At 37.4% G+C, this 15,040-nt stretch overlaps 2 protein-coding genes across 7 annotated transcripts in view; both read left to right on the top strand.

Moving 5' to 3' along the window:
• Positions 1-11,927, top strand: part of NR2C2 (nuclear receptor subfamily 2 group C member 2) — a 45,828-nt gene extending 33,901 nt beyond the window's left edge. For 5 of the 6 annotated variants that reach the window (XM_040568387.1, XM_040568384.1, XM_040568383.1 and 2 more), the window contains 2 exons: positions 3-108; positions 2,566-11,927. In XM_040568387.1, coding sequence (XP_040424321.1) covers positions 3-108; positions 2,566-2,740 — 281 coding nt within the window. In that variant the 3' untranslated portion in view covers positions 2,741-11,927. The remainder of the gene's footprint in view (positions 1-2; positions 109-2,565) is intronic. The other variant, XM_040568389.1, reaches the window with a different exon arrangement.
• A 1,415-nt stretch (positions 11,928-13,342) lies between these two features.
• MRPS25 (mitochondrial ribosomal protein S25) lies at positions 13,343-14,738 on the top strand. The gene is made up of 4 exons (XM_040568381.1): positions 13,343-13,527; positions 13,613-13,719; positions 14,048-14,135; positions 14,353-14,738. Exons 1-4 carry the CDS (start codon positions 13,394-13,396, stop codon positions 14,543-14,545), a joined length of 522 nt encoding a protein of 173 aa, XP_040424315.1. The 5' UTR covers positions 13,343-13,393; the 3' UTR covers positions 14,546-14,738.
• Positions 14,739-15,040: the final 302 nt, after the last annotated feature.

Raw genomic sequence — 15,040 nt, 5'->3', positions numbered from 1 at the left:
AGATCACCCTGGTCTGACCAGTTCAACCCAAATAGAAAAATTCCAGGAGAAAGCACAGATGGAATTGCAGGACTATGTCCAAAAAACTTATCCAGAAGATACGTATAGGTATTTATTTTCTGTAATACCCAAAATAATGTTGTGAGCTGAAGCTGGCAAAAATACAAAATAGCATCATGATATATTATTTCCTTTTTAACATCTGGTGTTGGTTTTTTGACTATTGAGGTGAAAGAACCAGAATCTTGTTGATAAAAGTAGCAGGTTTGTTGAAAGATAAGAATCAAGAATAGCTGTCTAGCTTCTTCCACTTAAATTAAACAGTATATTCTCCTATTTTTAGTGTTTAGAATCATAGAATGGTTTGGATTAGAAGGGACGTTAAAGATCATCTCTTTCCAGCCCCTCATAACACCTTCCACCAGAAAAGGTTGCCCAAAGCCCCCATCCAGCCTGGCCTTGAACACTTCCAGGGATGGGGCATCCATAACTTCTTAAGTAACCTGTTTTAGTGCCTCACCCCACCCTCTTAGTAAAGAATTTCTTCCTTATACCTAATCTAAACGTACCTGTTTTTTACTTCAAAATCATTACCCCTTTTCCTGGTTGGGTTGGGTTGGGTTTGGTGGTGTTTTTTTTTTTGGGAGAGAGCTTCATTGCCATGTTTAGAAACGTAGACAGACTTACTGTCTGTATTAGAAGTCTCAAGAATAGCTTCTTTAACTCAGACTTCTTTCTTTTCAAGTTAGTTCAAGAAGCTTTGAGATAATAATATGGTTAAAGGATGATGATAACCTTTTTCAAGTTACATGTGCAGAAAAGTATTAAAATTATCAGTTTAGAGACCTTGAAGCACTAAGGATTACATATGAGGAACAGTTCTCTATTCTTAACCAACTCTTAAGCTTCTGTTATAGGAAATTTTCACTTCCTACTTACTTCCTCTCTCTCTCTCTTTTTTTTTTTTTGTTAAATTTCCAGGAACTTCTCTTTGAGAGTACGTAATTTGTTTTGTCAGCTCTTAACTGTTCCTGTGTATTACTTGCTGGAAATAATTAACTTCCAATCATCTCGATCAAAACTGTGCTATTTTTAAATTTCACCAACGTAATCATTCTCTGCACTACAAAGGAAATTCTACCTTCTGTCTAGTAATCTATCCTAGAACTTACTTTCTTTTACTGTGAAAGCTATCTCCTTGTAAAGAAGCATGCAAACCTTTACATTTTAGCGAGGCCTGAGGGTTGTGTAACATTTAAAAAAAAAAAAAAAAAAAAAAAAAACCTCTGAAAGAGAGATTCTCCCATCTTAGAAACAGGTCTCTGCACTGATCCTATAGAGTTAACACTGTGGGACATCAGTATTCCCAGTCAGGTACAATGGAGATAGGAATTCTGCTTTGGAAATATCCTTAGATCCCACATTGTTCTTCCATATACAGCTTAATTACTCTGATTTTTGTGCAAAAGAGGTGGACTTCTGCAGTAAGAAAAAATACAGTCGTGCTTCCCAAATACTGTTCTGTATTTTAATTTATATTGTTTATACCCCCATGCTCATCCTTGGATAAATTTAGAGCACAAATCTGATTTTTCTGAGCAAGTGAATGCTGGCACAAATTGAGATAGAAGCACAAGTGTTATAATTTTCACGGAATAGCAGCATGTCTTCAGTCTTTTTGAAAATTTTCCCTGAAGTTTACAAGGTCTGATATATTAGCAGAATGGTCTTTATATTTTTTTCTCCATAGATATTCAAACATTTTTTAAAGGCCTGTGTTCAGTGCTGCCTAAGTTTTGTTATTTCATGCCTCCAGCTGAGGGAATTTATTTTGACAATTGTGATGTATATCTGCAATATAAACACAACAGATACGCTTCCAACGTTGTTCTAAATTTAAAACTGGAAAATGCATTGAAAGTCCAGAAGTGCAATATGATCACTTCATTATATTGGATGTCTGTTAACATCCTAGTATACAAAAAAAAAAAAGCACAACACTTGGAAGTATGTATAAGTAACAGCACATTCCTCCAAATTCACTTTCTCATCAGACACAGATCCTCTAATTTCTTTTTATAAAAACACAGCCCCATCCTTACTATCTGGCTTCTCATTAAGTTGCTAGGTAACTGAGGAACATACTGTTTATGGCTTCAATTTTAATTGAGCATTTTACTCTTAAAATTGTACAAATGTCAGTGCGTTAGTCATTATGAATATTAGTTGTTTTAACATTGTCCTGAACTCTGAAGTGTTTCCAGAGTTGGGAATTTCAGAAGCAGACCGGGAGACTGATGTTTGTACATACATGTTATATCTACAAAAGGCATTGATACGTTAATACATCATTTTCACTGGAGAAACCTCTGAGGACAGAAGCTTTTTCATTTCACTTGCAGGATAGAAAAGTAATAATTCTTTATATGGTAGCTTTATATGGTAGCCTCTTTACTCCCATTCATGAATTATGGTAATAATAAAAACAAAAACATCTTTTTAGCCTCACAGTATTTTTTTAACTCATATTTTATGTATTCATAATTCACTCAATTTCTTTTTCAGGTTAGCCCGGATTCTAGTTCGCCTGCCAGCACTTAGGCTGATGAGCTCTAGCATTACTGAGGAACTATTTTTTACTGGTCTCATTGGAAACGTTCCAATTGACAGTATAATCCCCTACATTCTCAAAATGGAAACAGCAGAATATAATGGTCAAATAACTGGCACATCTGCGTAGTGGGAACAACACAATTTGATGGATCAAAGTAATTTTCATAAAAGCATACAATTGAGAAGTTAAAAGAATAGCATTTTGGTATGTACAAATATTTCCAACTTATTACGCGTTTCCTATCAGATTTCTCCTTGTCTGTTTCCCAACATTGACAAAATTGAAACGGCTGTTAAAAGAGCTGCTACAGGACCTTTTCTGCCATAAGGAATATTTTGGATGCCTTTCATTCAAATTAATTAGTAATTAAGTAGAATTACTGAACATAATTTTCATGTGCTTTGTATTTAGAAATTATCAGTGGTTAAAAATAGAGTTTTATAATATCACAGACTAGTAATAAGATTACTTTAAAAGTAAAAATGACCAGTATGTATATATTAAAAATAACCTTGGAATTAATATCTAATAATTGCCAGGGAGTAATACTAGCACTTTGTAAACACTTGTCGCCGAAACGGTAATATCATCAATGTCCTGCTTATGAGTAGGGAGAATGAAAAAAATTACTTATGTCCTTAGTCAAAATGCTAGTGATGTATGTGAAAATGTAGAATGCTACAGGAGACAATCATTTATTCTACAAAAAGTCACTCCATCTTACGTTATACGTTAAATAGTAATGTGGATTCTTAAATCAGATATCCACATTATATGGAACTATATTGTTAAGTTAGTGACATTGTAATTAATGGCATGGTGTGACCATAGTGACTATTACATGCTACAGAAATTACCCAGACCAGGAGAAAAAAACGTATTTCTTGCCACAGTAGTGGTGAATTATTCAGGTTCGTTGAAGTTTCTATTCAGCCCAAAAGTCATGATAAATGTTATCCTAGTAGGAAGCCTTTTAACTGTGGGGAAGGACAGTCGTTAACTGGAAGAACACTCTTTTTCAGTTAGAGCTGTTATGCACTTCGAGTATGCTCTATGTATTCCCAAATTTATTCCTCTCTGTACTCCTTCACACTATCATCATCCAGCCAAAGATACAATTTAAAACCTGAAATAGTGGGAACCTCTGTTTGTCAGCAAGAGTATATTATAAAGCTCTCACTTTATTTCTCTCCCCTTCCATGACAAAGCGCTCCCGGTCTGCAGTGCTTTCAACCTTCCTGTGAATCAGTTTGAAACAGAAGTATAGATGGGATTTACATTTTCATGTATCATTGCAGTTAATGACTGATATACCATAGAGTGTTAAATTAAAAACTTTTTTTTAACTGTCTGAAGTAATGAGCTATCTACATGTTTTCTAGTACTGGCCTGCAAGTAATGCATCCAGCATTACTTTTGTTTTAGTATAATTTATTATTGACATTAAGTATTTTAAATGATCAAAGTTGTTGTTTTTTTTAAAAAAAAAGTCATGGTGGTTAATACCTTCGTCAGATCCTGGCATATTAAAAGCATTAATTAGTTTAATGATTTGTTTGGTAGAGGCATTTTCTATTTGTATATTTTTATGTGACAAAAATCTAATGATGAATTCAGCATATTTTTTTTCTTCCAGTAGTGATCCATATTTAGAAACACCAGGCAGGTTGGTGTTTGTGTCTTAAGAGTCTCTAGATGAGGCTTCTGATATGCTAAAAATTCTGACCTGGTATACTTCATTCTCATTAGGAGGCTCACATTTGTATAGCTCTTTACGACATGAGTGCTACATGGCTACAGCTATGTAATTTTCACTTCTGGATGCATTAAGGTCTTGTACAGTCACCATCATTAGAACATTCAGAGTCTTCTGTTCTCAAAAGGTTGTAACAAGGAGACCAATATACATGCAGAGATCTAAAATACTGCACTTTTCTCTCAGCTTTTGCTATAACAAATGACATTCTTACATTTCTAATGTGATGGAAGGCCTGCACCCTAAACATTAAGTTAACTGGAATGCAAAACTTTGTACTAGCTGTTGTATTTCAATATAGCTTATTGTGTGATTGTGTCAGCACTTCTGATGCAAAATCCCTGTTTTAAGGGTATAAAAACTATTTGTGGCTTTAACAAGAACAGAAGTACTCACCTTGGAAAGAGTTGTGGCTGTTTTTGATATTTTCTTTTAAAAAAGGGTTATGTCATTGTTATAAAAGTGGTATACATTGAACATGTGATTTTTTTTTACAAAAAAAACCAAAACAATTAGTTTAATTTTACTTCAGTAATTTGTAAATATATATATATATAAAATAATAATTCAGGCAACTAAGTAGGCATTGTTAAGGACAAATTAAATATTATTAAGCACAAAAGATAGCCATTGAATTTTTTTTCCAAATTTGAATACACAGCTGATATTTTTTCATGGCAAGCGTTGTTTTTACTTCAGCTTTTAAAGTAAAAGGGTCCCATTTTCAATGCAAAAATTTGTTTTCTTCGTTTTTCTTATTAGTGCTGTGACCATAATTGTTCAGGGAACAAAATAAAGCCCACTATAGTTTTTTGTGCATGGAGGGATCACGTGAAGTAAAATTTAAAATGTATGCATTGCATTACATTTGTAGATCAAAATAGTAAATACCATGCAGCTCTGTTTACAAATAAACTACACTCCCTACAAATGCAAGGCCACATAATGATATCCTTGATAGATCTCTGTTAGTCCCTTACTCTGCAAATAGATTCTTGGACTGTAACATGATTTTACCTAGGATAAAACAGTAATTTATGTAAATAAAATTACCACAGTGCAACACATATCTAGGGTTTATTTATCATGTGTGCATTTAATTGATAGAATTAAACAGTTACATACAAAAGATTCTGATAATCGCCTAAAATAATACTCTTTGTGTAGCATCATCAGCATGATTTGCAGACTTGCATTAGTCAGAACCAATATAATTTAGTCCTTATGCCATTGACGAATATGTACATTCTCCAACTATACACTGTTTTGATTCTAAGAATAAGTTTGTTTTGTGGAAATTTGGACTGCAGATGGTAGATTCTTCAGCTTAAGAAATATTCAGATTCTAAAATGTTTTTGCCTATTTGAATACTAACTATAAATTGTAAAATAGTTGTGATGAGTAATCTAACACTTTTTTCTCACATGCTGCTCAAGGGCTGACACAAAAATGAGGTTTGGCATGTGAATGAGCCATTGAAAGCAGTCACTGCCATATGAAACTATAAACCATCTTCTCCAGTGTAGTTGCTCTAAATTTAAAGTGTAATCTGTCAGTGAAGCTATTTTATTTAACATTGAAATAAATGTTTTTCCTTCCCTTACCTGTCCGTTAACAGAAAACAGATGTTCCAGAGACACAGAACCAGCAAAGAGGTTCTTTCTGCCACCAGTTTAGGTGTTGCTTGCTAGTGACAGCAAAAGGGCACAGCTGAGGAAAATTGGTCTCATGAAATTGTTCCTGCTCTATGTTAACCTTTGTTACTATTTTCAACCTCTTGAAGTAGTTGGACTTTCAGGCCACTCTAACATAGTGAAAGCAGAACAACAGACGTGGTACAGCTGCAAGCTTAAGAGTCTTAAATCATCTTTGCATGACCATTACCTAGTTTGCAGTTTAGCTGCATAATAAATTCTGATCCCATATAATCCAACTATGTTATATAAGGAAGAGGTTATTACTACTGCAAAAAATACTACGAGGCTAATGTAGTTCTTGTCATATCTGAGTTTGCTAGTGACTGGAAAACACTCACAGACTAATCTCATTAACTTTGCTTCTAAATGACTTTTACTTTGTTTCTTCTTTGCAAGTGTGAACTTTTTGCTTGTGAATATGGAGCAGGATTTTTTTTAATTATTGTCACACATTTTTTGAAAAAATATTTCTTGATTTTTAAGTATGGAAATAGCTTCTTTTCATAAAGGCCTAATTTCAAGCCAGTTATGTTTACAGAACTAGGGCTCAAAGGATCATAGTCTGAAAGCGATTCTAAGAAAAGTAGTGTCTTGCTGAAACTCTACATAGTGCCTAAAATATAGTGTTCAGAATCTTCTAGGTCCTGTTCCCATTGCTGTTAAAATGAAAATATTATAACTGGGTAGAAAAATATTGATAAACTATCTAATTAGATCTATCTGAACTTGATTACATATGTATATTGGTAATAATTCATTCATATAAATGTTAAAATTCTGTACTGACAAACTGGTGTGAGAAGGACTCTTGAGAAGGAACTGGATTTGGATCTTGTAGATAAAGATAAATGAGCAATAATAGTGTAGGAGCATTTGGGTTTACCTTTGTAATAATTATTGCTTTTGTTACAAAGGCAAAAATGTACACTAATTTACTTACATTGAACAAATGGGATGCAGGACTAAGACCACATGCAAAAGTCATGTTTCTCTGCCTATTTACATTTGTTGTAAATTAAATACAATGCTTTTGGTGCCAGTGGAGCTATTCTGGTGTGAAACTGGTAGAGAAGGAAATAATCATCTCAAAGAATTTTAAGAGAGATCCTTCAAATAAGCCTCTATTTTAGCTGCAATAAAATGTTATATTATTGAAAAGGCTCAGATTTCAGAGTACTCTGAAATGGGAAGATGGGAAACTATTGTTGGTCACTGGTGATTACTTGGTATTGGTTACTAAGTCTTTTTATTGTCATTTCTGAAGTACTTGGCCCTCCGGGCAGCCATAAGGCCTCCAGTGAATACTACTGACTCGAGATTTCTGTGCTGAAAACGGCTGCCTCTGCATTCTCATTATAGTACCCTTCAGCAAAGGGCATATTCTGAGGTGTAATAGGGAAAACAAGTCAGGGCTCAGCTTCCAGGCCAAACCAGTCTCCTGAGGGTGCCACTTCTTTGGTAGAGACTGTGAAACACTTCAATGTTTCCATTGTTATGTGTAATACACAGGACTTTTACAGGTTCCTGAATGAGTTCATTCAAGATACTGAAGATGCTAGTGCGTTTCCCTGTCCATTCCAATTAAGAGGATAGTTGGGATTCTTCTCTGATTACCTGTTGTTTAATAAGCAAGCGATAATTTTAAAAAGCACCAAACAGCGTGAGTACAAAGGATATCAGGAATATAGTTTAGCCAGGAAAAGGGAATTTATTAGGTTGAAGATTGTAGCAAAGAAGCAGTGATCAAAGCAGGTTTCTGCAATAACAGCACCATTGAGGGGGCCGTATTTCAGTTGGGTGATGTGAGCAGTAGAACTGGTAGGTCAGTCAGACACGCGCTTCCGGCAAGTGTTTCAAAAAACTAAACTCTGAGTTGTGATAGAATCATTGCTCAGTTCCACAGCATTTAAGGCACCTATAAAGTAAAAGTGAAACACTGTGTAGTTGTTATTGGCTTCAACTGCTGCTAACTGTAGTTTTCTTCGGATGCCTATAAATGATGTAAGTGCACAGTCATTTGAGCACTGCTTAGTGAGGAAAGAACAGGTGCACCAGTAAACATGTACAGGATCACACCCCTAGCAAATAAATAAATTCCTATTTGGTATCTCTCACCTCTCCTTTGTTTATTCTTTAGAGCACAAAAGTGGGGAGGTGATTCTTTTTTCCTTCTGCTGTTGCCACAAGTGAAAAAGCAGAAACATCAGGCGAACAAGTAGGTTCCCATCTGTCCCAGTAGTTTGTCATTCTTGCCATGCAACAATGTTACAGCTGTTGCAATGGCTTGCTCTGATGGTAAATGTGGGCCTGTTGTGGCAGCAGCACACAGCATCTGCAGGCCTGATACCTCCATATATCCAGGTGGAATCAGCAAAATGAGGCTATGTTTCACCCCTTAGATGAGAATAAGGGGCAGATTAATGACAAATTGTCAGCTTCTACTGAATTTTGAATGTCAGAAAGCAATTTAAAAAAAAATGGCTTTATATGAAAATCAACAAAAGAGTGTGGTAAAGGGGAGCAAATGCATTTGCTTTTTGCACCTTCTAATTCTGAAGTTGCTGAGTCACTTATCAGTAAAATCTCCTGAATTAAATTCAGGCTTATTGTTCGACTAAAGATGCCATAAGCCCTCTTGTTAGATAATGATACAATCCTACTTCTGCTCCAGTTAATATTATCAACGTTATATGGGAAATAATTTGTGCTAAAAAAATATTAGAACATTGTGTACCAATGGTGCAGCTAAAATAAATTTTTTCATAAAGTTTAAATACTGTAAGTCTAAATATATTAGACTTGGAAAACATCAAGCCCCAGAATTACCTTATTACTGGGTTTTTGTTGTGAAATCATGGTAAGTTCATCACAGATAATACTGTCATAATGTTCCATGATTCCCATGGTCTGTTTTATCATTTGAGTTACATGAATGCTTTGAAAATGGCTTATTGTTAAATTCATGCCATTCTTCTTCCTCTCTTCTTAAAGAATTTATTTTACACATCTTTGTGCCTCCCACCAGTGTGCATTTCTTCATGTTCAATACTAAAACTCAAGCAGCTAATGCCTATGTACATAGTTGTATGTGTGTATGAATGTATATGTTTATATCTGTCTAAATACATTATGTACAGTGTATATAAAGGGTGCAGTGTATGTATGTATATATGTACAGATACATAGCCATGTATTCATGATATTCTTTATGTTAAACTTTTCATTCATTTTCTAATCCAGAGCTTTTTAGCTGTCGTTTCTTAGCACAAACTAAGCCTGGCTTAAGCAGGTAAATCCCCATGATTTTCAGAGCTTTGCACCTTTTTCTAAACCCGGCTTGAATATCACAGAATCACAGAATTGTAGGGGTTGGAAGGGACCTCAAGAGATCATTGGGTCCAACCCCACTGCCAAAGCAGGTGAATGTGGTATTTTCTTTTCAGTACTGATAAATAAATTCAGTGAAGCTTGTGTCTTTTACATTTTTCCCGTTATGTTTTCATGTTTGATGGGTGAGGTCAGCCAGTGAAGAGTAAATAGAACCTAAAATGTCTGTTAAAAATAAGTGTATGAATAAAAAGACGAGAAAGAAAGTACTCATAGAAAGTACTTCCACATTTCAGTATATGCTCACTCATTCTCTTTCAGCTTTCTGAGAAATGTTTTTTGTGAAGTTTTATTCCACAGTGAAACTTGGTAAGAGATTGATTGTTTCAAGTCTTCAGGTGTAGCTAACTGAAAGAAAACCAAATTGCCTTGTATCATTGAACTGTAGCACACAGAACAGGTTGCAATGGATGCCATTTAAAAAATCAACACATTACTATAATGATTACATGAAACCAAACTTAATTAAACAAAGGCTACATCATCTGTTCAATGAAGCAATTACACATAGTAGTAATGAAGTAAGAGGGAGGTCACAGTTTGTTTCTTAGCAAACATAAAGACATCGGATTTTCACAGTCCATTTCAATTGTGTATTCACTATCCAAAGGTATTGTTTTTTGTCTAGCTTAAACTAAACAAAGGTGGTTAGTTTTAGTTGCCAAAGCTAATGTCCATTTTCATGTTCTGTCCTTTTCTGAAACTGCAGTCTGCAGATCTTAGAGTGTGTATGAAGTTTCCATTATTCACAGTGGGAGATGGGCACATGGAGCATTAATGAATAGACTTGCAGTAAGACAGTGTATTACTTGTAGGGAGTACTCGGTTACTTAAATTATCAAAATGTAAGTTGTTCTTGTGCTTTTTCCCTTCTGATGACTTGAACTTGGATAGAAAACTTAGAAGTAATTATATTAACGTTATTAAAAATAACAATAAAAAGTTTACAAACTGCTTAGAGTAGTTCAGCATGTCTTTTGTATTGAAAAGGTGAAGTGGAATTTTCTGGGCATTTATTTCCACCTTGTAGACTCAACATGGTGAAGACTTGTGCATGTTTAACTTTGAGCAGATGAGCAGACACTGATTAAAATAATGTGAGTTTCTTGCATGCTTAAAGTAAAGCACAAGCTTCTTTCAAAGTCAGGCCCTCTGCGTGTAAAATCTCTGCTATGAAGAATGCTAAGAATGTTCTCTTGTTTTTTAATATATTGTTAGTAAGCATTTGTTTGTATGCTTTTGTTTTAAATATAGAACCTGTAAAACATCAATCTTTAATATTTCAAGCCCTTTTTCTGAGATGTTCAGCAGGAAAACTATTTAAGTTAATGGCAGGAATTCCTGTGACAGATGGTTCTTCATTGGTGTCATGACAATCAGTGTGGTTTGAATAATGTTTGCTTTCCTCTTTAAAGGCTGAATGGAAACCTGAATGTCTGTTCGTGTCATTGTGCTGCAGTAAAATTTTAAAGATTAGGAAGTGGATTGAGGTATTGATCTGGACTGAATCTGTTTAAAAAAAAAAATCAGTTGTGGATTTATAAAAAGAGCATATTTTAAAACTGCAAACTTGTTTTATATACGTTTGAATTGTTTTTATTCTGAAGGGCAACATGCACTCAAATTTAAGTGGTGCTATGTTATATTCTACAGAAACTGTAACGTGAAATCAACTTTCTCTATTTGATGTCAGAAAGCAAAAGTCTGAGAAGCACACCTATTGCCAGGTATCTAACATCCTTGAATAATCAGCTTGTACATTATTTTTTAATGATCTTAGATAAATGACAAGAAGGCACAGGTCCATTTTAATATATTTTCTATGACTTGACTGTGGGCTGTATTCTTTAAGAAGAAAACATGTTGCTTACGTGTGTTTTATCATAAATTGAATTAAGGTAAAATCTGGGAATATTTTTCATAATTACTCTGTACTCTAAAATACATTGCAAGTCAGTGTTCAGTTTTGTAACTGAGAAACTGCACATTTTGTAAGTGTTGTATCTGTTTGGCATAGGCATACCAGGGAGCTCTGAGCTCTTTAAAAAAAAAAATAAAAAATCCCATTTTTATAAAAGGAATGATCTAATTTTAATTCCTTGGGATATTTTCTGGAAGTCTCTGCTTACTATCCTCTAGAAAGCTATTGTTTATGCTATTATATTTTAATTTCAGATTCAAACCTCACAAGAGTTATTCATTTATCACAGCTACCTTTGTGGAATCAACATTGTATGTGTAATAGCATATTCAAATAATAGCATGATTTTTTTAATCTGAATTTTATATCTAATCAATGTCTTCAGTCATGAAGAGGAATTTGCATTGTTGTGTTTGTATATAGAGTATTGCAGTGCATGATTTAGCTTATGCATTTTATTAAATGCTGTTTAAATGTGGCATTATATTGTTGTGGCTTAATACTACTACCTAAATGAGGTTTATACTATTAAAGTGAATTACAGATATAAATGCATTCTTGATTTTTATTCGTAAGCTCACTGAATTTCTTAAACATTAGGTGTCTAAGCCCAGTGCTCAATAGGAACAGAAATTTCCCTTCACTGTGAACAAGCTGAGGACTTTTTCCTAAAAGCTTTAGTTCATCTTCAGCCTTCTGCATTTCTCTTTTTTTTTTTTTCTTTTGGTGGGGAAAATAGCTATTAACAGATAATACTTTCATCTGTTACTTGCTTTCTACTCCCTGGATTTTAAATTAGGGTAGTGTGTTAGATTTTAGTTCCCTTCAAACACACTTTATAGCAAAGACAATGAAATTGAACTCTTCCCAATGGTAAACACAATGTTATTTATGATGTGGTTGAGATGCACCACATCTTTTACATCTATTTTTATAGAGAAGATGGTTAATTTCAGTTCTTTTCTGCAATTAGGACCTCTACAACTTCAAGGATTTTCATTTAGCAGAAATGAGGCTCAAATGATTTTAGGTTTCAGTTGTCAAAACTAGGTGCTTAAAAGAAAAAAACATACATGCAAAAAACAGGTACTTTTCAGTTAGGGGCCTACTGTGAAGCATGTGGTCTTGTCCCCTAAGCTGAACAAGTTCATCCTCTGACCATTGAGTTTGTGTCCACGTTTGTCTACAACTGGAACTGTGTCTGCGTAACCGAGCATTCACTCTGTTAGCCACCAGCGGAGCCTCTAAGAAACAGAACTACTGCAGCTCAGAAGCGTGTTACTGTTCAGGGTCAGTGTGTGTTGCTAGAACGTTGCGGAGCACTTGTGTACTCTGGGTGTGAACTTATGCATGGAGGTAGGCATATTTTATTTGACCACAAAATGGATTTTTTTTTTGCATTTGACAGAGCCGTATGGCTTGTTGCAAACAAAAACATACATTCAACCAGGCCGTGCCAAATGTATTAATTTAATTGCTTTTTATATTTCTTATACTATAAAGTATTAGTGACCAAAAGAAAAAAAGAAAACCCTTGCCCCTAGCATGTTTTGAAATGTCTTTTCCGTCGAGATACTATGTTACTAAGAAGGAAATCGCCAGAAATAAAGTGGAAAATGGTTGTGGTTATCCTTTGTTTTGTTCTCCCGGGGAGAGGAGGGGCAGCCCCGTCTTTCTTTCGTTTTAGTTCGTCTCCTGTCTCGCGCGCCCCTGTCACCAGGCCGTCCCGTGCTCCCCTCCCCGGCCGTCGCGGCGCGCCCTGCCTCCCGCTGCACCGCGCCCGGTTGAGGGAGCTGGGGGCGGCCTCGCGCGGGGCAGCGCCGGGGGCCCGGCCCGCCCGCGCTCCCGGCAGCCGTTGGCCGCGGCCGGTCCGCCAGCTGCGGCCCGCGCGGAGAGAGGGCCCGCGGGCCCCGGCGCCGGTCGAGCCCCGCGCCGCGGGCGCCCCCGGGCCCTCCGCCCCGGGCCCCGCCTGCCCGCAGGGGGCGGCGCCTCCCGCCCTTCCGGCCGCGGCGGCGCCATGCCGATGAAGGGCCGCTTCCCCGTGCGGCGGACGCTGCAGTACCTCAGCCAGGGCGACGTCATCTTCAAGAGCGCGGTGAAGGTGATGACGGTGAACTACAACACGGCGGGGGAGCTGAGCGAGGGCGCCAGGTGAGCCCGGGGCTGCGCCGGCAGCGCGCCGCGCCTCGGCCGTTCCCCGCGGGACCCGTGGTTTATTTTTCCTCCCTCCTTCTAGAAAGTTTGTGTTCTTCAACGTCCCCCAGATCCAGTACAAGAACCCCTGGGTGCAGATCATGCTCTTCAGGAACATGACCCCCTCGCCCTTCCTCCGCTTCTACTTGGGTAGGTGGCGCCGGGCCGGGCCCCGCCGGGAGCCTCCCCGGGCCCCCAGCGAGCGCCGCCTGCGGGGCCGGGGGGCGGTGCGCGGGGTCCTGGCGGCGGCCGCCGCGTCTCGGCCTTGCTGGGCGGGGCGATGGCTTGGCGGTGCCTGGTGAACGATGTGCGTTGGTATTAACTGCAGTAGGGCAGCAGGTTTTACACATTTTTTTTGGTTTCTTGCTTTTTAAAACGCTTTTTTTTTTGTAGGCACTGTGAAATTGCATGTGGTGGGCAGGGAAGGGGCTGTGGGAACGTCAGCTTCCGCCATAGTACCGTGATTTTTTTTTAACAGACAGCGGAGAACAAGTTTTGGTTGACGTGGAAGATAAAACCAACAAGGAGATAACTGAGCACATTAAAAAAATCTTGGGGAAAAGCAAGTAAGTAACAATACGCTGATGTACACACGTCACAGGATGTAGCATACATCATAATACAGTCCCTACAAACTTGTCAAGTATATAGGATTTTTTTTTCCAAATAAATTGTCAAATTTAACCAGGTAAAGCCATCCTTCTGGTAAGTTGTGTATTGGGAATGGATAGGAAAGGCTGCCATTCAGGCTTCTGATGGTAACAAACGGATCTCTTTTTCTAGAGAAACACTTGAAAAAGAGGAAAGAGAAAGAAAAAAACTGTCACATCCTGCAACTTTTGGGCCCAAGAAGTATCATCTGCGAGAGTGCATGTGTGAAATTGAAGGCCAAGTTCCCTGCCCTGCCTTTGTGCCACTACCCAAAGAGATGAGGGGAAAATATAAAGCTGCTTTGAAAAACAAAGCATCAGCCTGAAATCTCGAGCCATGCAGTTGTTTCCTCAGGGCTGGGTGATCAAGGTGCTTCAGTGAGAGACAAGGGTTAAAACATCATGGAAACAGGAACAAGCAAGTTTGTGTGATACTGACATTCTTGTCCCATAATTCTTACAGCTACAACTAGAATAATTAAAATGAAAAATATTAAATAAATGTAAGTTAAAAAAGCAGCTTTTGTTGTGCCAGTTTTACAAAGTATTGCAGTCAAAGCTGTGTGAAAGCAAGGAGAACTGACCAGAGCCATGTTTTGTACTCATGCCTACAGATAAAACGTTACAGCAAAAATAGCAGATTCACAGCATGGCTGATGGTGGAAGGGACCTCTGGAGGTCATCTGGTCCAACCTCCTCCAGCAGGGACACCTAGAACAGGCTGATGGTCTTTGATGATCTTGAAGGGAGACGCCACAGCCTCTTGGACAACCTGCACAAGAACTCCATCACCCTCACAGCAGATGTCTTTTCTGATGTTC

Source organism: Cygnus olor, chromosome 10, assembly GCF_009769625.2.
Source record: "Cygnus olor isolate bCygOlo1 chromosome 10, bCygOlo1.pri.v2, whole genome shotgun sequence".
Lineage (NCBI taxonomy): Eukaryota > Metazoa > Chordata > Aves > Anseriformes > Anatidae > Cygnus > Cygnus olor.
Note: the sequence above shows the minus strand (reverse complement) of the source record. Positions and strands in the feature narration are given on the sequence as shown.

Coding starts and splice junctions, on each gene's coding strand:
- MRPS25 (XM_040568381.1), top strand. CDS start 13,394: ATGCCGATGAAGGGCCGCTTCCCCGTGCGGCGGACGCTGCAGTACCTC. Junction 13,528..13,612: donor GAGCTGAGCGAGGGCGCCAG/GTGAGCCCGGGG, acceptor CCCTCCTTCTAG/AAAGTTTGTGTTCTTCAACG. Junction 13,720..14,047: donor CTTCCTCCGCTTCTACTTGG/GTAGGTGGCGCC, acceptor TTTTTTTAACAG/ACAGCGGAGAACAAGTTTTG.